The 26,105-nt window shown below is 49.0% G+C and overlaps 1 protein-coding gene across 1 annotated transcript; it reads left to right on the top strand.

Annotated features, from left to right (window-relative positions):
- Positions 1–1,853: 1,853 nt before the first annotated feature.
- Positions 1,854–22,405, top strand: LOC139273945 (phosphoacetylglucosamine mutase-like). Its single transcript, XM_070891018.1, has 5 exons — positions 1,854–1,900; positions 7,072–7,277; positions 12,824–13,008; positions 20,816–20,883; positions 22,227–22,405. Exons 2-5 carry the CDS (start codon positions 7,074–7,076, stop codon positions 22,403–22,405), a joined length of 636 nt encoding a protein of 211 aa, XP_070747119.1. The 5' UTR covers positions 1,854–1,900; positions 7,072–7,073.
- Positions 22,406–26,105: the final 3,700 nt, after the last annotated feature.

Genomic DNA, 26,105 nt, shown 5'->3' with positions numbered 1-26,105 from the left:
GGTGACAGATTAGGAAGGGGGAAGGTGCAGCGAGACCTGGGTGTCATGGTACATCAGTCATTGAAGGTTGGCATGCAGGTACAGCAGGCGGTTAAGAAAGCAAATTGCATGTTGGCCTTCATAGCGAGGGGATTTGAGTACAGGGGCAGGGAGTGTTGCTACAGTTGTATAGGGCCTTGGTGAGGCCACACCTGGAGTATTGTGTACAGTTTTGGTCTCCTAACTTGAGGAAGGACGTTCTTGCTATTGAGGGAGTGCAGCGAAGATTCACCAGACTGATTCCCGGGATGGTGGGACTGACCTATCAAGAAAGACTGGATCAACTGGGCTTGTATTCACTGGAGTTCAGAAGAGTGAGAGGGGACCTCATAGAAACGTTTAAAATTCTGACGGGTTTGGACAGGTTGGATGCAGGAAGAATGTTTCCAATGTTGGGGAAGTCCAGAACCAGGGGTCACAGTCTAAGGATAAGGGGTAAGCCATTTAGGACCGAGATGAGGAGAAACTTCTTCACCCAGAGAGTGGTGAACCTGTGGAATTCTCTACCACAGAAAGTTGTTGAGGCCAATTCACTAAATATATTCAAAAAGGAGTTAGATGAAGTCCTTACTACTCGGGGGATCAAGGTGTATGGCGAGAAAGCAGGAAGGGGGTACTGAAGTTTCATGTTCAGCCATGAACTCATTGAATGGCGGTGCAGGCTAGAAGGGCTGAATGGCCTGCTCCTGCACCTATTTTCTATGTTTCTATCCCCTCACCGTCCAATCCCCTCATCGCCCAATCCCCTCACCGCCTGGCCCCCTCACCACCCAATCCCCTCACCGCTCGGCCCCCTCACCGCCCAATCCCCTCACCGCCTGGCCCCCTCACCACCCAATCCCCTCACCGCTCGGCCCCCTCACCGCCATTTCCCTCACCGCCCAATCCCCTCACCGCCATTCCCCTCACCACCCGGCCCCCTCACCACCCAATCCCCTCACCACCATTTCCCTCACCGCCCAATCCCCTCACCGCCATTCCCCTCACCACCCGGCCCCCTCACCACCATTTCCCTCACCGCCCAATCCCCTCACCGCCATTCCCCTCACCACCCGGCCCCCTCACCACCCAATCCCCTCACCGCCCGGTCCCCTCACCGCTCGGCCCCCTCACCGCCCAATCCCCTCACCACCCAATCCCCTCACCGCCCGGTCCCCTCACCACTCGGCCCCCTCACCGCCATCACCGCCCGGTCCCCTAACTGCCATTTCCCTCACCGCCCAATCCCCTCACCGCCCAATCCTCTCACCGCCCGGCCCCCTCACCGCCCAATCCTCTCACCGCCCGGCCCCCTCACCGCCCAATCCTCTCACCGCCCGGCCCCCTCACCGCCCAATCCCCTCACCGCCCGGCCCCCTCACCGCCCAATCCCCTCACCGCCCAATCCTCTCACCGCCCGGCCCCCTCACCGCCCAATCCCCTCACCGCCCAATCCCCTCACCGCCCGGCCCCCTCACCGCCCAATCCCCTCACCGCCCGGCCCCCTCACCGCCCAATCCTCTCACCGCCCGGCCCCCTCACCGCCCAATCACCTCACCGCCCGGTCCCCATGTCGCCCGGCCCCCTCACCGCCCTGGAGTGTTAGGACGAACCCGCTGTTGGCTGACTGCTGCCGGGTGTCCCGGACGGATTGTCCTGGCGAGAGGGTAACCAGATGATGGCGCTGTCTCCCCCGGCCCCGGGCCGGGCAGTGAGGAAGGTCCCGCGGGAGAGGCAGCGCCACCGCACACGGGAAGTCCCGCCCTCGCCACACTCACCACCAACCAAGCGCTGATTGGGCCACAGCACCCGTCAATCAGCCTGGCCTCCGCTCACGGAACTTCCGGTCAGGAAGGCCAGTTGGCGGCAGCGGTGGCAGGGGGTAAGTGACTGTACCGCGGACCCCCGAGAGGGTGGCGCTGGCCCCAACCCCAAACGGTGCAACCTGTCACCAAGAACCGTTGAACAGAGGGAGGGAGGAGAATTGGGCGATGTCCCCCCGCCGACCAGTGAGAGAAACACTGGGTCAGGGCACACTGGGGGCACTGGGTGTGGGCTGGTCAATATTGGGGCAGTGGGTTTTGGCTGGTCAATCATCATATCCACATCATCATCATAGGCGGTTCCTCGAAATGAGGATGACTTGCTTCCACGCCAAAAAAAGGTTGAGTTCACAGGTGTTTCAATGAAGGACCTAATATTCCAGATCCCGAACTACATCTTGAAGGGTGGAAGATGCCTGTGCGTGGATTTTTTCAAAGTTGGGTGGCCGTTGCACACCAGCCACCACACGGGCTTGACAGAGCTAGGCCTTGGTCCAGTGACAAGGATTAACCAGGACGACTGGAGACCATCTCTGCTGCACGGACATACCGCAGTGTGGGCTGGCCCGTGCTACCCCTGGGCCCTCGCCTCTTCTGAGCCCCAAACTCACACCTTTCCTGGGCCTTAATCACATCCCTCCGCAGTCTCTCGCAGCTCCTGTTGTATCTGCCCACGCTCCAATCATGGAGGGTAGTGTGGATGTGTTGGGGATGTATAGGATGTTATGCCACTCTCTCTCTCACCATGGACAGATAAATGTACGATGCGGTGAGCTCCTGGTTGATCTGTGCGTTGATCGCAGCCTGCCGGGTAGTTCTGGGGCCCTCAGAACGGGCCTGCGCCACCCAGCCCAGGGGCAGCGCCGCCAGTAACACGCCCCACAGGTTCCTAGTCAGTGTTGGGACACTGGGTGTGTGCTGGTCAGTGTTGGGACAGTTCGCAGTGGGCGTGTGCTGGTCAATATTGGGGCAGTGGGTGTGTGCCGGTCAATATTGGGGCAGTGGGTGTGGGCTGGTTAATATTGGGGCAGAGGGTGTGGGCCGGTCAATATTGGGACAGTGGGTGTGGGCTGGTTAATATTGGGGCAGAGGGTGTGGGGCGGTCAATATTGGGGCAGTGGGTGTGGGCCGGTCAATATTGGGACAGTGGGTGTGGGCCGGTCAATATTGGGGCAGAGGGTGTGGGCCGGTCAATATTGGGACAGTGGGTGTGGGCCGGTCAATATTGGGACAGTGGGTGTGGGCTGGTCAATATTGGGGCAGTGGGTGTGGGCCAGTCAATATTGGGGCAGAGGGTGTGGGGCGGTCAATATTGGGGCAGAGGGTGTGGGGCGGTCAATATTGGGGCAGAGGGTGTGGGCCGGTCAATATTGGGACAGTGGGTGTGGGCCGGTCTATATTGGGGCAGTGGGTGTGGGCCGGTCAATATTGGGGCAGTGGGTGTGGGCCGGTCAATATTGGGGCAGAGGGTGTGGGGCGGTCAATATTGGGGCAGAGGGTGTGGGGCGGTCAATATTGGGGCAGTGGGTCTGGGCCGGTCAATATTGGGGCAGAGGGTGTGGGGCGGTCAATATTGGGGCAGAGGGTGTGGGCCGGTCAATATTGGGGCAGTGGGTGTGGGCCGGTCAATATTGGGACAGTGGGTGTGGGCCGGTCAATATTGGGGCAGAGGGTGTGGGCCGGTCAATATTGGGACAGTGGGTGTGGGCCGGTCAATATTGGGACAGTGGGTGTGGGCCAGTCAATATTGGGGCAGAGGGTGTGGGGCGGTCAATATTGGGGCAGAGGGTGTGGGGCGGTCAATATTGGGGCAGTGGGTGTGGGCCGGTCTATATTGGGGCAGTGGGTGTGGGTCGGTCAATATTGGGGCAGTGGGTGTGGGCCGGTCAATATTGGGGCAGTGGGTGTGGGCCGGTCAATATTGGGGCAGAGGGTGTGGGGCGGTCAATATTGGGGCAGTGGGTGTGGGGCGGTCAATATTGGGGCAGAGGGTGTGGGGCGGTCAATATTGGGGCAGAGGGTGTGGGCCGGTCAATATTGGGACAGTGGGTGTGGGCCGGTCAATATTGGGACAGAGGGTGTGGGCCGGTCAATATTGGGGCAGTGGGTGTGGGCCAGTCAATATTGGGGCAGAGGGTGTGGGCCGGTCAATATTGGGACAGTGGGTGTGGGCCAGTCAATATTGGGACAGTGGGTGTGGGCCGGTCAATATTGGGGCAGTGGGTGTGGGCCGGTCAATAGTGGGACAGTGGGTGTGGGGCGGTCAATATTGGGGCAGTGGGTGTGGGCCGGTCAATATTGGGGCAAAGGGTGTGGGCCGGTCAATATTGGGACAGTGGGTGTGGGTCGGTCAATATTGGGGCAGTGGGTGTGGGCCGGTCAATATTGGGGCAGAGGGTGTGGGCCGGTCAATATTGGGACAGTGGGTGTGGGCCGGTCAATATTGGGACAGTGGGTGTGGGGCGGTCAATATTGGGGCAGTGGGTGTGTGCTGGTCACTATTAGGGCAGTGGGTGTGTGCTGGTCACTATTGGGGCAGATCACACTGGGGACAGTGGGTGTGTGGGCTGGTCAGTGTTTGAAGAGACTTCCAACTGACCCAACATAAAGTAAACTGGAGAGGGAAAAAAAACGATATGGGCAGCAAGTTCTGTAGCATTATTCCAGTTTGTAAGGAAGTTCCAAATAAAAAACCTGAATTTATCTTGATTGTTTAAGCCAAATTTCTTCGTAACACTATATACAATCGAAAACATTTTTGATAAAGATGGAAGTAATAACAACTTGCATTTATATAGCGCCTTTATCATAGTAAAATGTCCCAAGGTGCTTTACAGTAACAATATAAAACAAAATGTGACACCGAGCCACAAAAGATATTTGGACAGGTGTTGGTGAGACTATAACCTGGGTCTCCTTTAAGGAGAGATATACTTGCATTGGAGGCAGTTCAGAGTAGGTTGATCCCTGGGTTGAAGGAGTTATCTTGTGAGAAAGGTTGAGCCGGGTGGGCCTATACTCATGAGAAGTGATCTTATTGAAACATATAGGATTCTGAGGGGGCTTGACAGGGTAGTGGAGGAATCTAGAACTGGGGGGGGGCATAGTTTTTGAATAAGGGGCCGCCATTTTAAGATGGAGATGAGAAATTTCTTCTCTAAATTCTCTAACCCAGAGAGCTGTAGAAGCTGAGTCATTGAATATATTCAAGGCTGAGATAGACAGATTCTTATCGGGGAATCAAGGGTTGTGGGGAGTGGGCAGGAGAGTGGAGTTGAGGCCAAGATCAGATCAGCCATGATCTTATTGAATGGCGGAGCAGGCTCGAGGGGCAGTATGGCCCACTCCTGCTCCTATTTCTTATGTTATGAGCAGAAGCTTGGTCAAAGAGGTAGGTTTTAAAGATCGTCTTAAAGGAGGATAAAGAGGTGAATGAAGTTTCGGGAGAGAATTCCAGAGCTTGGGGCCTAGGCAGCTGAAGGCAGCGCCTGCCAATGATGTAGTGAAGAAAATCAGGGATGTGCAAGACTCCAGAGTTGGAGGAGCGCAGAGAAATTAAGTTTTACTTTCTTTGGCACTCACTAGGTAAAGAACTACTCTTTACCCCCACCTAATGAGATAATGCAAATATTTGTTTATTTAACTGGCATGTGAGAGGAACGTTACGCATCTAACTATATATACACTGGCATCAGTTTGCTGGGTTAACCAGCTGGTTTATAATTCTATGAATCTAGCGGCAGTCAATAAAGAAAGCACTATTTCCTAGCAATTGATCAGAAAAAACACAATCGCTTTCTGAGCTGAGCTCTTACAAACTTGTTTCCAAATCCGTTCAGAGAAGTTGTGCACCCCTCCCACATCCTAGCCCCTCACTTTCCAACAGTATCGGCTCCGACTCACTATCAGCAGCATCGAGAAATCTGCTGTGGTATATGTAACATTTTGAGTTTGTTAAACTTCAGATGTCACACATGCCAATATTTGGACTTTCTTAAAATCTACTGATTTCTGTTGATTTTGAAGTGACCCATTGATGGCAGGTAATGTGAAAGAGCACGTTCACAAGGCTTTCAAAGCAGTACCTTGAGCTGAGAGGCTAATAATTATTGGGTTTGATGACAAAAGTATAGGATATAAAAGTTCAGACGTAATGGTGAATCAATATAAAACTTTAGCAAGACCACGGTTTGAGTGCTGGGCCCAGTTTGGGGCTCAAACACCATAGGAAGGATTTTGAGGCAATAGAGAAGGTACAGAATAGATTTACTAGGATGCTGTTTGGTATGCGGAAATACAAATATGAAGGAAGACTTGGTAAAATTGGGGTTTTTGTTAGAACAGAGGAGATTAATGAGTGATTTAATAGAGGTGTTTAAAATTATGCATGAATGGGACAGGGTAGATAGAAACAATACTTTCAGTGATTGATGGTCTGAAATGGGACTTAGATATTGAAGATTAAATGTAGGAGCTTTAGAATAGAGGGCAGGGAAAACTTCTGATTGAAGCAGAGACTTTGACAATATTTAAAAATAAGTTAGATAGGTTGTTTAAGGCAAGTGGAATAAAGGGATATGGGAACATAGTACTTGGGATTCAGATTACTGAAAGGGAGGGGAACATAAGAACATAACATAATAAGAGCAGGAGCAGGCCATACGGCCCCTCGAGCCTGTTCCGCCATTTAATACGATCATGGCTGATCCGATCATGGACTCAGGCCCACTTCCCTGCCCGCTCCCCATAACCCTTTATTCCCTTATCAGTTAAGAAACTGTCTTATCTCTGTCTTAAATTCATTAAATGTCCCAGCTCTCTGAGGCAGCGAATTCCACAGATTTACAACCCTCAGAGAAGAAATTCCTCCTCATCTCAGTTTTAAATGGGATTATGCCCCCTAGTTCTAGTCTCCCCTATCAGTGGAAATACCATTTTGGACTGGCTGGGCTCAGTGGCCTTTTTTCTGTGTAATTCTATGTACTTGAAGTTTTCAAGAGTATGACGAGAATTGACATACTTGATCTGGTCGTACAGTTCACCCAAAGGATAATAGAGTTGTGGGGTAAGTTACCATAAGACCCTTGAAGTTAAATTGTGGGACAGACTTGATGGACCAGATAGTCTTGTTCATCATTTTTCCTATGTTTGTAAATGGGTTCAAGACACCAGCAGATTGGTGTAGACTCACGGTCTTTTCCTATTTCTAAAAATTATTTCTCTAACACAGCTATGGCTTGCTTTGAAGAAGTAAAGATGTCTGGACAGCACCCTAAACCTGTAGGGCTAGTTCTTCAATATGGAACAGCAGGATTCCGTGCAAAAGCCGAGCAGCTGGATCATGTGATGTATCGCATGGGCTTGCTGGCAGTGCTGAGGGCCAAGAAAACCCAATCTACCATTGGTGTAATGGTCACAGCCTCCCACAATCCAGAGGTAAGATTCAACAGTGAGAGTGTGGCTCCAAAGGGAAACTAGTTTTCCATTGAGTTGTTAATTCTAATGTTACCCTTGTCGAGTATTCAGCTACAGGACAGTATGAAGGGATGACAAACAGACTGAAATGAAGGACAGGAAAAGAGCAGGCTCTCCATTAAGCCTGTTCTTTTTTTACAATTCATTCATGGGATGTGGTCATCGCTGGCAAGGCCAGTATTTATTGCCCATCCCTAATTGCCCTTGAGAAGATGGTGGTAAGCCGCCACCTTGAACCGCTGCTGTCCGTGTGGTGAAGGTGCTCCCACAGTGCTGTTAGTGAGGGAGTTCCAGGATTTTGACCCAGCGACAATGAAGGAACGACGATATATTTCCAAGTAAGGATGGTGTGTGACTTGGAGGTGATGGTGTTTGCATGCACCAGCTGCCCTTGTCCTTCTAGGTCGTAAAGGTCACGGGTTTGGGAGGTGCTGACAAAGAAGCCTTGGCGAGTTGCCGCAGTGCATCTTGTAGATGGTACATACTGTAGCCACGGTGCGCCAGTGGTGGAGGGAATGAATGTTGAAGGTGGTGGATGCAGTGCCAATCAAGCAGACTGTTTTGTCCTGGATGGTGTCGAGCTTCTTGAGTTGTTGGAGCTGCACTCATCCAGATAAGTGGAGAGTATTCCATCATACTCCTGACTTGTGCCTTGTAGATGGTGGAAAGGCTTTGGGGAGTCAGGAGGTGAGTCACTTGCCACAGAATACCCAGTCTCTGACCCGCTCTTGTAGCCACAGTAAAGTTTCTGGTCAATGGTGACCCCCAGGATGTTGATGGTGGGGATTTGGCGATGGTAATGCTATTGAATATCTAGGGGAGGTGGCTAGACTCTTGTTGGAGTTGGTCATTGCCTGGCATTTGTGTGGTGTGAATGTTACTTGCCACTCATCAGCCCAAGCCTGAATGTTGTCCAGGTATTACTGCATGCGGGCATGGACTGCTTCATTATCTGAGGAGTGACAAATGGAACTGAACACTGCAATCATCAGCGAACATACCCACTTAAGGTCATTGATGAAGCAGCTGAAGATGGTTGGGCCTAGGACACAGCCCTGAGGAACTCCTGCAGCGATGACCTGCGGCTGAGTTAATTGGCCTCCAACAACCGTAACCATCTTCCTTTGTGTGAGGTATGACTCCAGCAGTGGAGAGTTTTCCCCCTGATTCCCATTGACTTCAGTATTACTCAGGCTCCTTGATGCCACACTCGGTCATATTTTGCCTTGATGTCAATGGCAGTCACTCTCACCTCACCTCTAGAATTCTGCTCTTTTGTCCATGTTTGGTCCAAGGCTGCCATGCGATCTGGAGCTGAGTGATCCTGGTGGAACCCAAACTGAACATCGGTGAGCAGGTTATTGGTGAGTAAGATCTATTTCATAACTCTGTTGACAACACCTTCCATCACTTTGCTGGTGATTGAGAGTAGACTGATGGGGTGGTAATTGGCTAAATTGGATTTGTCCTGCTTTTTGTGGATAGGACATACCTGGGCAATTTGCCACTTTGTCGGGTAGATGCCAGTGTTGTAGCTAACTAACAGAAAACAGAGAGTCGGGATAAATGGATCATTTTCCGATTGGCAAACAGTAACTAGTGGGATGCCGCAGGGATTGGTTCTGGTTCCTCAACTATTTACAATCTACATTCGTGACTTAGATGAAGGGACTGAGTGTAATGTAGTCAAGTTTGCTGATGATACAAAGATGGGAGGGTCCTTGTGCATGAAACACAAAAAGTTAATATGCAAGTACAACAAGTAATCAGGAAGGCAAATGGAATGTTGGCCTTTATTGCAAGGGGGATAGAGTAGAAAAGCAGAGAAGTCCTGCTACAACTGTACAGGGTATTGGTGAGGCCACACCTGGAGTACTACGTACAGTTTTGGTCTCCATATTTAAGGAAGGATATACTTGCATTGGGGGCTCTTTAGAGAAGGTTAACTAGGTTGATTCCGGAGATGAGGGGTTTGATTTATGAGAATAAGTTGAATAGGTTGGGCCAATACACATTGGAGTTCAAAAGAATGAGAGGTGATCTTATTGAAACTTATACGATGATGAGGGGTCTTGACAAGGTGGATGCAGAGAGGATATTTCCACTCCTAGGGAAAACTACAACTAGTGGACATAGTCTTAGAATAAGGGGCCGCCCATTTAAAACTGAGATGAGGAGAAATTTCTTCTCTCAGAAGCTTGTAAATCTATGGAATTCTCTGCTGCAGAGAGCTGTGGAGGCTGGGTCATTGAATATATTTAAGGCGGAGAGCGTTAAGGGAGTAAAGGGCTATGGGGAGCGGGCAGGGAAGTGGAGCTGAGTCCGTGATCAGATCAGCCACGATTTTATTGAATGGCGGAGCAGGCTCGAGGGGCCAAATGGCCTACTCCTGTTCCTATTTCTTATGTTCTTATGTACCTGCTAATGTTATCTCATACTCTCTCTTTGTCCTTTTTATATTCTTTTTCATGTTCTCCCTGCACTTATGTTCTGCCTGATTTTCCACTGTATTCTACACCTGATATTTGTCAAAAACCTTTTTCTGTTTTATTTTAATCTCTATTTCCTTTGTCAGCTTGAGAGCTCTAGCTTTGGATGCCCCATTTTTTCTCCTTTTGGGAATGTGCTTGGTTTGTACCCACACTATCTCTGCCTTGAAGGCCTACCATTGTTCACTTCCTGTTTGCCTGGGCAGTCTGTGTTTCCAGTCCACCTGTGCTCGATCCTTTCTCAGATCACTGAAATTGTCTCTCTTTCAGTTGGGTATTTTCACCATTCGTTTCTCATTGTCCCTTTCCATAACTACTTTAAACCTAATTATATTATGATCACTATTGCCCAGATGCTCTCCCACAGTAACACAGTCCACTTAATTCCCTTGAAGTAGATCCAGCACTGCATACTTCTATCTTGGGATAGAAACATACTGATTAAGAAAATTATCCTGTACACATTTTAGGAATTATTCATCCTCTTTGCCCTTTGCACTGTTTTTTCCCCCATTCTATATTCGGGTAATTGAAGCACTCTACTATTGATGCTCTATTATTTTTACATTTATTTGAAATTTGCCTACTCTCTGCTGCTGCGTCCTGGTCTTACACCCCTTTCCCCCCCCCCCTCTACAGTTCTTAAAATCAGTTTTTATAATTTTTGCTCATTTGCTCTCATAGTCTATTTTCTCTCTTTTTTAAATCAATTTTTTGGTCATCCTTTGCTGGTTTCGGAAACTCTCCCAATCCTCAGGCTTACTACTTTTTTTGGCAACATTATAAGCCTCTTATTAGATTTGCCATTAGAATTTCTGTACAACGGTGAAAGCCTCCATCGTGCATTTGAGTACCTGCTTAGTTTCTCTCTCACTTTTTTCTTTATCTCCTGTACTGAAAATGTTAACTTGGTTTTGACTTAAAAAGCCAAGTGCCCTCCAGTGTCATACCCGTGAGTGTTGGCAGGCTATTGAACTGCATGGGGATCACCACTTCTGTGTATGTTGCAACCTGACCCCGCCACACAGCACTGCCCCCCAGTCATCAAGATCCATGGCGCGGCCCTGGACAACGTGGACCACTTTCCACACCTCGGGAGCCTATTATCAGCAAGGGCAGACATTAACGACGAGGTTTAACACCCTCTCCAGTTTGCTAGTGCAGTCTTCGGCCGCCCTGTGGAAGAGAGTGTTCGAAGATCAGGCCCTCAAAACTGGCACCAAGCTTATGGTCTACAGGGCTGTAGTGATACCAGCCCTCCTGTATGGCTCAGAGACGTGGACCGTATACAGTAGACACCTCAAATCGCTGGAGAAATGCCACCAACGTTGTCTCCGCAAGATCCTGCAAATCCCCTGGGAGGACAGACGCTCCAACGTTGGCGTCCTCGATCGGGCCAACATCCCCAGCATCGAAGCACTGACCACACTCGACCAGCTCCGTTGGGCGGGCTACATTGTTTGCATGCCTGACACAAGACTTCCAAAGCAAGCGCTCGACTCGGAACTCCTACACGGCAAGCGAGCCTCAGGTGGGAAGAGGAAACGTTTCAAGGACACCCTCAAAGCCTCCCTGATAAAGTGCAACATCCCCACCGACTCCTGGGAGCCCCTGACCAAAGACCCCCCTAAGTGGAGGAAGAGCATCCAGGAGGGCGCTGAGCACCTTGAGTCTCGTCGCCGAGAGCATGCAGAAATCAAGCGCAGGCAGCGGAAAGAGCGTGCGGCAAACCAGTCCCACTCACCCTTTCCCTCAGCGACTATCTTTCCCACCTGTGACAGAGACTGTAACTCCCATATTGGGTTGTACAGTCACCTAAGAACTCATTTTTAGAGTGTAAGCAAGTCTTCCTCGATTTCGAGGGACTGCCTATGATGATGAGATGCGCCTTTAGCAGCAATCACTGAATAGCAAATTGGTGGAAACCCTGGTCTGTTTTCCATTCCTTAGCCCAGGGGCACAAGGCCAAATGTAGCCTCCCACCGATAGCTCAACTGGGATCAAGTAACTCATCACAGACTGGGATTCAAAGCTGCAACTTACTATATTTCTTTAGTTTACCTTTCTTGTGTCTCCCTACGGGTTGGAGAGAATCAGCTTCCGACTAATGGAGTCACGTGTACCCCTACTGCTCGGGGAGAGTGAAACTATATTACTACTGTAATAGTTGCAAAGTGGTTTTATTGTATGGGTAAGCTCTACTTTGATTAGTGAGAAAGTGATTTTGTACTGAAGCAGAACTATTTCACTCGCATAGTAAAAATGTGATTTTGAACGAGTCATTCACTCATCACTCATAGGCAGTCCCTCAAAACAAGGATGACTTGCTTCCACGCCAAAAAAGGATGAGTTCACAGGTGTTTCTAAGAAGGACCTGAACTACATCCTGAAAGGTGGAAGATGCCTGTGCGTGGATTTTTTTAACGTGGGGTGACCGTTGCACACCAGCACCCACACGGGCTTGACAGAGCTAGGTCTTGGTCCAGTGGCAAGGATTACCCAAGACGACTGGAGACCAGCTCTGCTGCACGGACCTGGTGCGCACACATATCGCAGTGTGGGCTGGCCTGTGCTGCCCCTGGCCTTGAACTCACGCCTCTCCTGGGCCCTGATCATGTCCTTCTATAGTCTCTCGCCGCTCCTTCGCCCCGACCTCGCTGCTCCTGCTGTACCTGCCCACGCTCCAATCACCGACTTGGACCTTGATGACGTCACCCTTCACTGCCGTCACCCTCCTGCACCAGCTCGCGCTGCTCCTTGAAGTGGTCTCCACGCCACTCCCTGAGGCCTCCACACTGCTTTTCTGAATCAAGATAACAAGTAGCAGGTGTATGTCACCCATATGTGCGATGTTGACTGCAACAATGGGTCCCAGTTGACACAGTCAGCCAAGTGACCACATTGGTTCAGGAAACTAGAAAGATAGTCTTCAAAGGTGCAGAGCAGTTTTAGTCAACATCTTTACAGTGTACCTGGAGTTTGTACAGCGCTATCATAAATGTTTGCGTTCCATTACAGGAAGACAATGGAGTGAAGTTGGTTGATCCTCGAGGAGAGATGCTTACACCTGCATGGGAAGCGTATGCCACACACTTGGCAAATGCAGAAGAACAGGATCTGAAATCTGTCTTGACCAGCATCGTTGAGAAAGAGTCTGTGGACCTGCAGGAGGTGGCTCGGGTATTTCTCGGCAGAGACACCCGGTATGTGTTCTGGTTCTGTGATCTAGATATTGCTGGAATTGCAGAGCATCCAAGTTACTTCTCAGTTTGTGGGGGTGGGAGCAAGTCCTGCGATGGTCTTGTTCAGAACTTCAGTAAACTCCATTTCATTGTTTTCAATATTGTTTAATCTGTGTGTATAACATACGTGCCAATAATTTTCTTTTAATAAACAGGATTATTACAGGATATTAAGCAAGAACGGGACTTTAATACCGATTGTTTATGTGAGCGTCCCGTTACTTCTGTCGCGGTGGCTGCTCATCATCTTGAAAATTCCCGAAATTAGAATTGAAATATTTAATTCATAGTGTTGTCCTATTTCACCACTGAAGCGGGGAGTTTACCAAATTCAAACATTAACAATAGTGATCCCTGTGATCTGAACCAGATATTTGAACTACTTCAATCTTTTGAAAGGCAGGTTGAGCAAATACTTGGTGAGGTGAGGCCAGGTATGAATCATTGAGCTGCTTAATCTGATAATTAAGTGAACGTACAGAATAGCCATTATGACCAGTCTTCATTCAATTGCATAATAATACCAAAAAAAGAACAAGGCACGCTAGCCCAATATCAGTGATTTAAACAAGATGGTTTCTGACTATCCTCCAGCGTTTCTGACCTTTTTGCTTCAGGAAGAACCATTGCAGCTTTCCCATGAACAAACCCGAATGCCTATGCACTGCTCCTGTTACATAGAGCCTCCTGGTACCCTGCTTCTCTTTCTCCCTCTGTTCACAGACAGACAGGGATCAAAGGACTTCCCAATGGGTGGAAGGTGTCCGTTATGTGCAAATGGTGAAATTGTACTTCCGATTCCCGAGTCCATGTTGTTTATGGAAATAATGAACAACTTTATATAATAGCTTAATAAGTAACAGCGTGGATCTAGGAGAGGAAGGCCCTGCTTGACAAATCTTTTGCAGGTGGGATTAGAATAGTGAGTGGACTGGGAACAAGGAATACAGTTATGGTTTTGCACAACGATTTAGACTTGTTACATGATTGGGTGGATTAATGAAAAATAAAATGCAATACAGGGTACTGACAACTTTAAATATTGCATATGACAACATAGGTACACATTGAGTTACATTGGCCCTGAAATTCTGGTCTAAGGCCTCCCGCGGGCAATTGCCTCCGACCGGAGAATTTTTCCGAAAGTACCTGGTGGTCCCGGAGGAGCATGGGATTCCGTTGCGGAGGCCTTCTCTTCCCGCGCTGCGAAGCGCGCTCCCTTCCTCGAATTCCCACGGAGACGATGCAGTCACGTGTGACTGCTCAGCCAATCAGGTACAGTATTCTCAATTAATGGCAATGGGAACTCCGTATTTACGAGTTCTCATTGCTATTAATTGAGAAAAAAAGCCCAAATACAAAAACACCATCATAAAAAATAAAAAAGACACCTCACATAATTTAAATTAAATGAAATTAAAGTTAATAAATACCTCAAAGTAAAAAAACATTTCTGAGTTTTTAAAAAGTTTTTAAAATTATGGTTTAAAATAAATTTTAACGTAGTGAGCAGGGTTTCTAAAAATAAAATGTGTATTTTTAATTTTATTTTTTATGTTTTGTGTGTTTTAAGACTCTTAAGCCTGTAACAGTAGGCTATGCACCTGCTTTTATCAGGCGCAAGAGTTTTGAGGACATTTGCTGGGCAAGATATGGGTAAATCCCGCAATCTTGCCCAAGCAAATGTCCTCGCTCCCGAGATGTGGATGATCTGTCAAGCTTGGAGCTTGACCGATCGGAAAAGCCGATTTTCAGCACATGCGCATTTTGCACTGAAAACTGGCTTTTCCGATGCCTTCCCGGGTCCGTAGAAACTCACAGGAATGAGGTGGATGTGCTGAATAACCATTTCTCACCGATGATTCAATTTGTTAAAATATTCATATTCACAAATAAAAATTGACATTTATGTGTCACAGAATAGATGTTAAACTTTATTCAATTCAGTTTCACCTGTTGGCTTTCTGATGTCTTTCTGTAGCAATAGTGCTACTGATACAATTTAATGTAACTGTAATCATGAGCTTTTCCCCCAGATTGTCGGTAAATGGGTGTGGGACTGATCCCGACAAGATATAGAAGGACCCATGTTCTGTACTGATGGGGTAGCAGGACTCCAGGTGGAGAAATTAGTTGGGATTGATCTAGAATGGCGACATTACTTTTTCTGGAAAATTCTGCTTGTATGGATGTTGGACAAGGGCAGGATTGGGGGTTGTTGTGATGTCCCCATTGCCTAGCTTGTCAGTGCTTATCGTGCAACATGAGAGATGGTTGCTTCGGTGAAAAGCTCTTAAACGATAAGGAAATAAAGGGTTATGGAGAGCAGGCAGGGCAGTGGACCTGAGTCCATGATTGGATCAGCCATGATCTTATTGAATGACTGAGCAGGCTCGAGGGGCAGTATGGCCTGCTCCTGCTCCTATTTCTTATGTAAATGTCGGAGTTCTCCTGATGCCTGTGTAACTTGACCACACTCTCAGAGAAAGGGGGGTTTAGAGAATCATGACATAGAAACATAGAAAATAGGTGCAGGAGTAGGCCATTTGGCCCTTCGAGCCTGCACCACCATTCAATAAGATCCCCGGCTGATCATGCAACTTCAAGTGCCCCATTCCTGCTTTCGCTCCATACCCCTTGATCCCTTTAGCCGTAAGGGCCACATCTAACTCCCTTTTGAATATATCTAATGAACTGGCCTCAACAACTTTCTGTGGTAGAGAATTCCACAGGTTCACAATTCTCTGGGTGAAGAAGTTTCTCCTCATCTTGGTCATAAATGGCTTACCCCTTATCCTTAGACTGTGACCCCTGGTTCTGGACTTCTCCAACATCGGGAACATTCTTCCCGCATCTAACCTGTCCAATCCCGTCAGAATTTTATATGTTGATATAGCATGCGGTATGGTAATGCTATAGCTCTCCATTCACTGAAACATGCCAGTCACACATGCCAGCGAAAACAATCAGCCATCCCCCCCACTTGTTAACTAAATGTAATTTTTCCACATGTTGCGATGCATTATTAGGCTGCAACAACTTGTTTCAGCCTGTGGAGATGGAGAAGGTAGCCGAGTCTCTCTTTGTGTAGCTGTATTTTGGCCCTTTGAGTAGTGTGTGATTTTAATGTCAAGCACAAAAGGCTAGACTTTCGGCACATCACCGTCCATTTAGCGCCCAGATAAGAGCTGAGATTCAGGCTATCGCCCATATTTGCTGAAAAGAGGAAACTAGAGCCCGATTATCGCCGGCCCAACTTTCGGCACACATGACTAAGCTGCATCGCCCAGCCTACTTTATAAAAATATATATATATGACATCATCCTCGTGCATGGCCGAGAATAGTGCTTATAATGGAAACTTGCGCCCGATTATGGCCCAGATTATCGCCGAGTGCTACTTTCGGCATTTCGCCCACAATTCGTCCAAATGATCGCAAGCTCAAAAATACGCTGAAGAAAAGCTGCAATAACTCGGCACCAGGGGGAGGATCTGAAGTAAAAGGCTGTCGGGAGAATCAATTTGTGAATGATTTTATGGGCCTTTTTGACTCTTGCCAATCGTCTAATCACAAGTGTATTTGTTGAGGATAAATTAAGGGCATTTATAGCGATTTAAAGTGATTGGGCCTGTAATTTCTCAACCTGTATTGATCACTAATCACATACTGCAGAATAGAGATGGGAGACTAAAACGAGAAAAGTTACATACAAGTACATTGCTGTAATGTCAGGGTTAATATTAATCATGGATGTTTTCCCCCCTCTGGTCCACAGTACAAGTAGAAGCAGAACTAGGGTATGTCATCCCATGAAGAAGGAAATGGAGTTCATCTCAGTTGGCTGATAGATTTTATATTATAAAATAACAGGGGTTAGAATAAAAGAGAGGTTCTATTATGTTCCTGATGGGGACCAGGTCCCCTGTTCTCTCTGTCAACCCCCATGGGAAAAGTTCTTTACCTGAAAAAAAACACGCATGCACAGAACGGCCGTTGCTATGGACGCCAGCCTTGAATGCATCACTAAGGCCCATTTCACTATCGCTAAGACAATCGCCCAAATTAAAAAGGCAAAACTAGCAGTTTTAAAAATGGGCGATATTCCAGCGATCCTGAAAAATAAAAAAAGCACGAAGGCAGGAAATATCGCCCATTTTGGGGCGACAGCGACCATAGTGGAAAGTCTAGCCCCATTTCCAGGGAATTTAATTATACATTTTAAAGAGTGACAGAAGTGGAGATATTTTTAGATACAATAATCAAAAAAAACCACAAACTTTTTAAAGACATTTCAGTCTTTAAGGTTGGATTTTTTTCTAGTACAGGTGCAACGTCCGAATCCGGAATTCTGAAAACCGGAATTGTCCGAAAACTGGGCATTTCGGCGAGCGGCGAGGAAGCAGAGGATTGGTGGGCGCGAGGTCCGAAATCCAGCAAAACCCAAAATCCAGCACGGATTCGGTCCCGAGGATTCCGGATTTCAGACTATTGATTTTCTTGTCTGAAATCCAGAAAGACCCAAAAACTGGCACGGACTCGGTCCCGAGAATTTCGATTTCGGACGCTGTACTGTCTCCAGGTTTTTAAGTGTATTCAATATGTTTTAAAAGCCTCTTTTTCTTGGTGATTTTAAAAACTCGCTTTCCCAATGCGAACATACGAACAATGATGGACAGGCAAAGACCATCTGGCCCACCGAGCCTGTGCCACACAATTGCGATACCTTGTGTATCACAACATATACACTCCACTCCACCCCAAACCATGGGATCACCTGAGAGAGGCAAAGAACCAGATTAAAAACCCAGGCCAATTTGGGGAAAAAAATCTTGGAAATTCCTCTCTGATCCATCTAGGCGATCGAAACTAGTCCAGGAGATCACTCTGGCCTTGAATTCCCTGCAGTACCTACCTTCTGTAAGAGTTAATCTCCGCCCCAGCCATAAACAAATCCAGGTTTTGCTTGAAGGAATTCAGCGAGTCTGCATCCACCACACGAAATGGCAGCTTGTTCCAGAGGTCTACTATTCTCTGGGAAAAGAATCACCTCCTGACGTCTAACCTAGATCTAGTCTTATACAACTTAAATTTGTGACCCCAGATCCTGCCTAACCTATTTAATTGAAATAAACTATCAGCTGGGACACCATCTATTCCCTTCATTATCTTATAAACCTTAATCAGATCCCCCCAAGTCTACGCTGCTCTAAGGTAGAGTCACAACTCTTTTAACTTATCTTGATAACGAAGATGCTTTAGACTTGGAATTAGTCTAGTGGCCCGCTTCTGCACCCTTTCCAGAGCCTCAATGTGAGGAGAGCAAAACTGGACACAGTATTCCAAGTGCGGCTTGACTAAGGTGTTGTACAAGGACAAAATGGTATGCCTCGTCTTATACTCAATTGTCCTATGGATACACCCCAACACCCTATTTGCTCTAAACTATCGCTGCATGGCATTGCTCATGTACCTTTTAAGGATGTATGCACCAGAATGCCCAAATCTCTTTCTGTCACCACCATCTTTAATGCCTTTCCCTGGAGGGTGTATGAATGTTGAGTATTTGACCTGCCCACATGCATAACACTGCACTTATCCAAGTTATACATCATTTTCCAGTCTTGAGCCCAGTCTCCCAACACATTAAGATCTGCCTGAAACAGATGAACATTTTCTACAGTTGTAGCACTCGCACATTTCTTGGTATCATCTGCAAATTTGCAAATTGTGCGGTCAACCCCAAAATCCAGATCATTAATAAAAATAGTAAAAAGCAACGGTCCCAACACTGATCCCTGCGGGACACCACTGGTGACCGGTCTCCAAACAGATCCAAATCTATCTATAACTGCTCTTTGCCTGCGTCCTGCCAGCCAGTTCTGAATCCAACGCAATACCGTTTCCACTAATACCGTTTTTTTAAATGGTGTATGCAGACTCCTTTCAAAGTAATTTCTCTCTAATATCTTGAGATCAGAGGACAGAATACAGAACTGTTTCTACCACGTATATCCTTTCAATATAAACAAAGTATTGATTTAAATTCTTTAATGGAAAGGACTTGTATTTCTGTGGCACCATTCACACCCATGGGACATCCCACAGTACTTCACAGCCAATTAAGTACTTTTGACGTATAGTCACTGTTGTAATCGTAGTAATATATAAAATAAATTACTTTTTTCCCTCATAATATTTGGTGAATTTTCAAAAAAACATTCTGTAAGCTGAAGTCTTTAGTCCTTGTTCTTGTGTTCAGTGACATCTCCTGAACTCCTAATCATTGGTCCATTAATTGCAACATACTCTTCAATATCTATATCGAGCTTACAGGATGGGAGAGATTTGCTGGGCCCTGTAATTTGCAGTGTAATAAAAACACTCCAGCTCAAGTTGCATGATTTACTGACAGGATTCAGTGCATTTGCCACCAAACCTGCTGTCAGCAGAGTCCTGCAGTGTGGCACACCTTTTACAATCTACTCCGTTACTCTAATGGGTAGTCAGAATAAGCAGCGTCTTTGTTTCATTCTTTAACATGCTTCAGCCTGTTGTTTTTGTTTTATTTAATGCTTAAAGCACTATCTCCTAAAACTTAACCTGGGCACATTGAAGTGAGTTGCTTTCCCAATTAGTGCGGTAATAAGGATAAAATGGAGGGCCTAGCTGCTGACAGTTGAAAAAAACCAAGTATTTTGAGATAATTGTGCTTTTTGCCTGGTTAATTGTCTAAACTGAATGCTATGTTAGCATGTGCAGATGGACCTGTGACACTGCGATTAGCTGTCCCATTGTGTGTTGATCCAATTATGGAGCAGTATTTGAACTGAAGCTAAGTAACCTCCCTGTATTGTATAAAGTAACGTGATCAGAGTGTGAATCACGTACCTGCATGAAGTGTGCTATCTTTTTTGCTTTGAGTTTGTATGACTGAAGAATTTGACCCTGGGTTGCACATGTAATGAATTCACCTCTGACAACGCATTGTTCTTTGAACAATTAATTTATATTTTACAGCACTTTGTGCAGCTTCTTCATGAGCTGAGCTGTAAGAAGCTTCAAATGGCTAGCATACATACAGCGCACCTTCCTGCTGGCTGTTACAATACCTGTACCATTTCATCATCATCATCTCGGGCAGTCCCTCGAAACGAGGATGACTTGCTTCCATGCCGAAAAGGGATGAGTTCACAGGTGTTTCAATGAAGGACCTAATATTCTGGACCCTGAACTACATGTTGAAGGGTGGAAGATGCCTGTGCGTGGATTTTTTTAACGTGGGGTGGCCGTTGCACACCAGCCACCACATGGGCTTGACAGCTAGGTCTTGGTCCAGTGGCAAAGATTAACCAAGACGACTGGAGACCAGCTCTGCTACATGGGCCTAGTGTGCGCACACACCGCAGTGTGGGCTGGCCTGTGCTGCCCCTGGGCCCTCGCCTCTCCTGGGCCCCGATCACATCCCTCTACGAACTCTTGCCACTCCTTCACCCAGACCTTGCTGCTCCTGTTGTACCTGCCCGCACTGCAATCAGCCCTCGCCCTCCTGCAGCAGTACGCGCTGCTCCCTGCAGTGGCATGTCGCTGCACGTTGCTCCCTCTAATGGCCCCTTCCTGCTGATGGTCTTGCCATTTACCTGAATAACAATTTACCTGTATAACAAACGATATTTCTGTTTGTGTGTGTATGTGTGTGTGTGTGTGTGTGTGTGTGTGTGAATGTTCTGGTCCTGTAATTTTGTACTCTGTATGTCTTTCATCTTCAGACCCAGTAGCCTAAAGCTTGCCCAGGCTGTTATTGATGGTGTGAGTGCCTTAGGAGGAACTTACCAAGGTATGTGCCAAAGTTAGGATAACAGCTGTATCTTCTGAAAATGATCTTGTAATCTGCATTTAGTTGTGTCAGAACATGAAGAATATTGTACATGTTTCATCATCATAGGCAGTCCCTCGAAATTGAGGAAGGCATGCTTCCACTCGATCTTAGGTGGCTGAACAGTCCAATACGGGAATTACAGTCTGTCACAGGTTGGACAGACAGTTGTTGAAGGAAAGGGTGGGTGGGACAGGTTTGCCGCACGCTCCTTCCGCTGCCTGCGCTTGTTTTCTGCATGCTCTTGGTGACGAGAATCGAGGTGCTCAGCGCCCTCCTGGATGCACTTTCTCCACTTGTCCTCCCAGGGGATTTGCAGGATCTTGTGGAGACATGGTTGCTGGTGGTATTTTTATATATGTTTATACATTCATTGGAACGTTGAGCCTGTGTTTCAGCTTTGATCCTGGACAGTGACCTAATTAAAGGTGCACAGACACACAAAAGTGATGGATTCCTCATCATGTGTTAGAATTTGATGAGGGAATCTCATCTCCCAATCAGGTCTGACTGCTGTCATTTGAGATTCAGTGTAAAATGTTCAGTCAATCAAATCACACTTTTTTTCAAATGCTTTATCTGAATATTGCTAATGGCATGGAATTTGCGGTAGGCGGAAAAGCAAAGGGCTAGCCCCACAGTGAGCTTCGCACAAAGCTCGCACCATCACTCTGGTAAGAATTTTGCAATGCATTATTGAAATCCATGGAAGCTAATGGGGGTTCCCAGCGAAGAGCTGCTGGAACATTTTTTAAATGTTAACTTGTGTTGAATTTGACACGTCACAAAATTAAAATTAATTTTTCGGGGCATTACGTTTGTTTGGCAGTCAATACGCTGTTAAAACCACAGTTACACCAAATCCAAAAGGGTCCAACTTTTAACGGGGTATTTAACAGCGTAATTGCCACGGAAAAGCCAACATTTTCATCAGTTTCCATGATTTGACAGATTACACCGATTGCCGGCGAGAGTGGGGGGGGGGGGAACACAGTGCAGCCTGTGGCGGAGCAGTGAATGACTGACCGCAACTTCAGGATTTCCACTCTCGGCTGCGCATGGGCTAAATCCTGAAGTTGTGGTCCGTTTCAACGGCATAATGCTGGCGAACGCTGCCAGCTCACCATCATTGTGGGCGGCAAATTATGGGCCATCATATTTTAATGTCCATTCTCACAAGCTATTTGGATCACATTGTACTTTCTCTAATTTCACACAGCAGGAACCGCTGGTGTTGTGGTAGAATCGCGGAGATCATGTTACTAAGCAGTTAATATTAAGTTATCTGATTCTCTTTGTTGTAGACTACGGCCTTGTAAGCACCCCACAGCTGCATTATATGGTCTGCTGTTGGAATACCAGTGAGCAATACGGAACTGCAACAGTTGAAGGATATTATCGGAAACTTTCTCGGGCTTTTATTGCCCTGACTAATCAGGTAATTTTTATGGACGTGCTTATTTGCAACAGCAAAATGCTCTGATTGGGTCCCCTTGATCATAAGACCTGATTGCTGATTGATCCCCTTGGAGGGCAAGACACACCTGGCAGTTTCTCTGCAATATGTGATTCGAACCGTCCAGCCTTTGTAATCCGTGACTTCGCAAAGAGTAATTCAAGCCATTCTGACTGCTAACTCCAGACGGAACAGAGCTCACTTGGAACAGACAGGGCTCACTCTCATGGATTAAGACCTTCTCCCTAAACAAGTTTTTGCCTCCGCTCCCAAGTTTCTGACCTCCCGAACCCCCCCCCCCCCCCCCCCAAAGTTTCTGACATTCTCCCACCCTCGACCAAGTTCCTGACGTGCTCCCCCTTCCCAAGTTCCTCCTCCAGGGATTCATAACCTTCTCCCCCTGCCAAGCCCCTGCCATAGATGGGCATTGTGTGTGGGTATGAAGTGAATAGTGACAGTGTCGTGACTTCCGGATTTCGTCCAGTCCAATCATGGCACTTGTTACACACACACACCGAGCTTTCTGAAAAATCAACCAGATGTCGGGGGTGGAGAGAGAGAACGTGGTGCAGGTGTAAAGGAGGTGGGGTTGGAAGAATATGATCCATCTTCCCTGAATTCCCTCTCTCCCTCCCCTCCCGATCCCTTCTCCCCACAGTCTCTCTCTCTCTCTCTCTCTCTCTCTCTCTGCCTCCCCAGTCTCTCTCTCTCTCTGCCTCCCCAGTCTCTCTCTCTCTCTGCCTCCCCAGTCTCTCTCTCTCTCTCTCTCTCTCTGCCTCCCTAGTCTCTCTCTCGCTCTCACTCCCAGTCTTTCTCTCTCTCTGCCTCCCCAGTCTCCCTCTCTCTCTCTCTCTCTCTCTCTCTCTGCCTCCCCAGTCTCTCTCTCTCTCTCTCTCTGCCTCCCCAGTCTCTCTCTCGCTCTCACTCCCAGTCTTTCTCTCTCTCTGCCTCCCCAGTCTCTCTCTCTCTCTCTCTCTCTCTGCCTCCCCAGTCTCTCTCTCTCTCTCGCTCTCACTCCCAGTCTCTCTCTCTCTCTCTGCCTCCCTAGTCTCTCTCTCTCTCGCTCTCACTCCCAGTCTCTCTCTCTCTCTCTCTGCCTCCCCAGTCCTCTCTCTCTCTCTCTCTCTCTCTGCCTCCCTAGTCTCTCTCGCTCTCACTCCCAGTCTCTCTCTCTCTCTCTCTCTCTCTGCCTCCCCAGTCTCTCTCTCTCTCGCTCTCTGCCTCCCTAGTCTCTCTCTCTCTCTCGCTCTCACTCCCAGTCTCTCTCTCTCTCTCTCTCTGCCTCCCCAGTCCTCTCTCTCTCTCTCTGCCTCCCCAGTCTTCTCTCTCTCTCTCTGCCTCCCCAGTCTCTCTCTCTCTCTCTCTCTCTCTCTCTCTCTCTGCCTCCCCAGTCTCTCTCTCTCTCTCGCTCTCACTCCCAGTCTCTCTCTCTCTCTGCCTCCCTAGTCTCTCTCTCTCTCTGCCTCCCTAGTCTCTCTCTCTCTCTCTCGCTCTCACTCCCAGTCTCTCTCTCTCTCTCGCTCTCTCTCTCTGCCTCCCCAGTCCTCTCTCTCTCTCTCTCTCTGCCTCCCTAGTCTCTCTCGCTCTCACTCCCAGTCTCTCTCTCTCTCTCTCTCTGCCTCCCCAGTCTCTCTCTCTCTCTCGCTCTCTGCCTCCCTAGTCTCTCTCTCGCTCTCACTCCCAGTCTCTCTCTCTTTCTCTGCCTCCCCAGTCCTCTCTCTCTCTCTCTCTGCCTCCCTAGTCTCTCTCGGTCTCTCTCCCAGTCTCTCTCTCTCTCTCTCTCTCTCTCTGCCTCCCCAGTCTTCTCTCTCTCTCTCTCTGCCTCCCTAGTCTCTCTCGCGCTCACTCCCAGTCTCTCTCTCTCTCCCTCCCCAGTCTCTCTCTCTCTCTCGCTCTCTGCCTCCCCAGTCTCTCTCTCTCTCTCGCTCTCTGCCTCCCTAGTCTCTCTCTCTCTCTCTCTCTCTCTTCGCTCTCACTCCCAGTCTCTCTCTCTCTCTCTCTCTCTCTCTGCCTACCCAGTCTCTCTCTCTCTCTCTCGATCTCTCTCACCACCAGTCTTTCCCTCGCTCTCTCTCCCTGCCCCAGTCTCTCTCTCTCTCCCTGCTCCCGATCTCTCTCTCTCCCTGCCCCAGTCTCTTTCTCTCTCCCTGCCCCCGGTCTCTCTCTCTCTCTCCCTGCCCCCGGTCTCTCTCTCTCTCTCCCTGACCCCGGTCTCTCTCTCTCTCTCCCTGCCCCCGGTCTCTCTCTCTCTCTCCCTGCCCCCGGTCTCTCTCTCTCTCTCTCCCTGCCCCCAGTCTCTCTCTCTCTCTCTCCCTGCCCCCGGTCTCTCTCTCTCCCTGCCCCCGGTCTCTCTCTCTCTCTCCCTGCCCCCGGTCTCTCTCTCTCTCTCCCTGCCCCCGGTCTCTCTCTCTCTCTCCCTGCCCCCGGTCTCTCTCTCTCTCTCTCCCTGCCCCCGGTCTCTCTCTCTCTCTCCCTGCCCCCGGTCTCTCTCTCTCTCTCTCCCTGCCCCCGGTCTCTCTCTCTCTCTCCCTGCCCCCGGTCTCTCTCTCTTTCTCCCTGCCCCCGGTCTCTCTCTCTCTCTCCCTGCCCCCGGTCTCTCTCTCTCCCTGCCCCCGGTCTCTCTCTCTCTCTCTCCCTGTCCCCGGTCTCTCTCTCCCTGCCCCCGGTCTCTCTCTCTCTCTCCCTGCCCCCGGTCTCTCTCTCTCTCTCTCTCTCTCCCTGCCCTGTCTCTCTCTCTCTCTCCCTGCCCCCTGTCTCTCTCTCTCTCTCTCACTGCCCCCGGTCTCTCTCTCTCTCTCTCTCCCTGCCCCCGGTCTCTCTCTCTCTCTCTCCCTGCCCCCGGTCTCTCTCTCTCTCTCTCTCTCTCCCTGCCCCCGGTCTCTCTCTCTCTCCCTGCCCCCGGTCTCTCTCTCTCTCTCCCTGCCCCCGGTCTCTCTCTCTCTCTCCCTGCCCCCGGTCTCTCTCTCTCTCTCCCTGCCCCCGGTCTCTCTCTCTCTCTCCCTGCCCCCGGTCTCTCTCTCTCTCTCCCTGCCCCCGGTCTCTCTCTCTCTCTCCCTGCCCCCGGTCTCTCTCTCTCTCTCCCTGCCCCCGGTCTCTCTCTCTCTCTCCCTGCCCCCGGTCTCTCTCTCTTTCTCCCTGCCCCCGGTCTCTCTCTCTCTCTCCCTGCCCCCGGTCTCTCTCTCTCCCTGCCCCCGGTCTCTCTCTCTCTCTCTCCCTGTCCCCGGTCTCTCTCTCCCTGCCCCCGGTCTCTCTCTCTCTCTCCCTGCCCCCGGTCTCTCTCTCTCTCTCTCTCTCTCTCCCTGCCCCGTCTCTCTCTCTCTCCCTGCCCCCTGTCTCTCTCTCTCTCTCTCACTGCCCCCGGTCTCTCTCTCTCTCTCTCTCCCTGCCCCCGGTCTCTCTCTCTCTCTCTCTCCCTGCCCCCGGTCTCTCTCTCTCTCTCTCTCTCCCTGCCCCCGGTCTCTCTCTCTCTCCCTGCCCCCGGTCTCTCTCTCTCTCTCCCTGCCCCCGGTCTCTCTCTCTCTCTCCCTGCCCCCGGTCTCTCTCTCTCTCTCCCTCCCCCCGGTCTCTCTCTCTCTCTCCCTGCCCCCGGTCTCTCTCTCTCTCTCCCCTGCCCCCGGTCTCTCTCTCTCTCTCTCTCCCTGCCCCCGGTCTCTCTCTCTCTCTCCCTGCCCCCGGTCTCTCTCTCTCTCTCTCTCCCTGCCCCCGGTCTCTCTCTCTCTCTCTCTCT

Source organism: Pristiophorus japonicus, chromosome 9 (assembly GCF_044704955.1).
Source record: "Pristiophorus japonicus isolate sPriJap1 chromosome 9, sPriJap1.hap1, whole genome shotgun sequence".
Taxonomy (NCBI): domain Eukaryota; kingdom Metazoa; phylum Chordata; class Chondrichthyes; family Pristiophoridae; genus Pristiophorus; species Pristiophorus japonicus.
Note: the sequence above shows the minus strand (reverse complement) of the source record. Positions and strands in the feature narration are given on the sequence as shown.

Coding starts and splice junctions, on each gene's coding strand:
- LOC139273945 (XM_070891018.1), top strand. CDS start 7,074: ATGGCTTGCTTTGAAGAAGTAAAGATGTCTGGACAGCACCCTAAACCT. Junction 7,278..12,823: donor CAGCCTCCCACAATCCAGAG/GTAAGATTCAAC, acceptor GTTCCATTACAG/GAAGACAATGGAGTGAAGTT. Junction 13,009..20,815: donor TTTCTCGGCAGAGACACCCG/GTATGTGTTCTG, acceptor TTTCATCTTCAG/ACCCAGTAGCCTAAAGCTTG.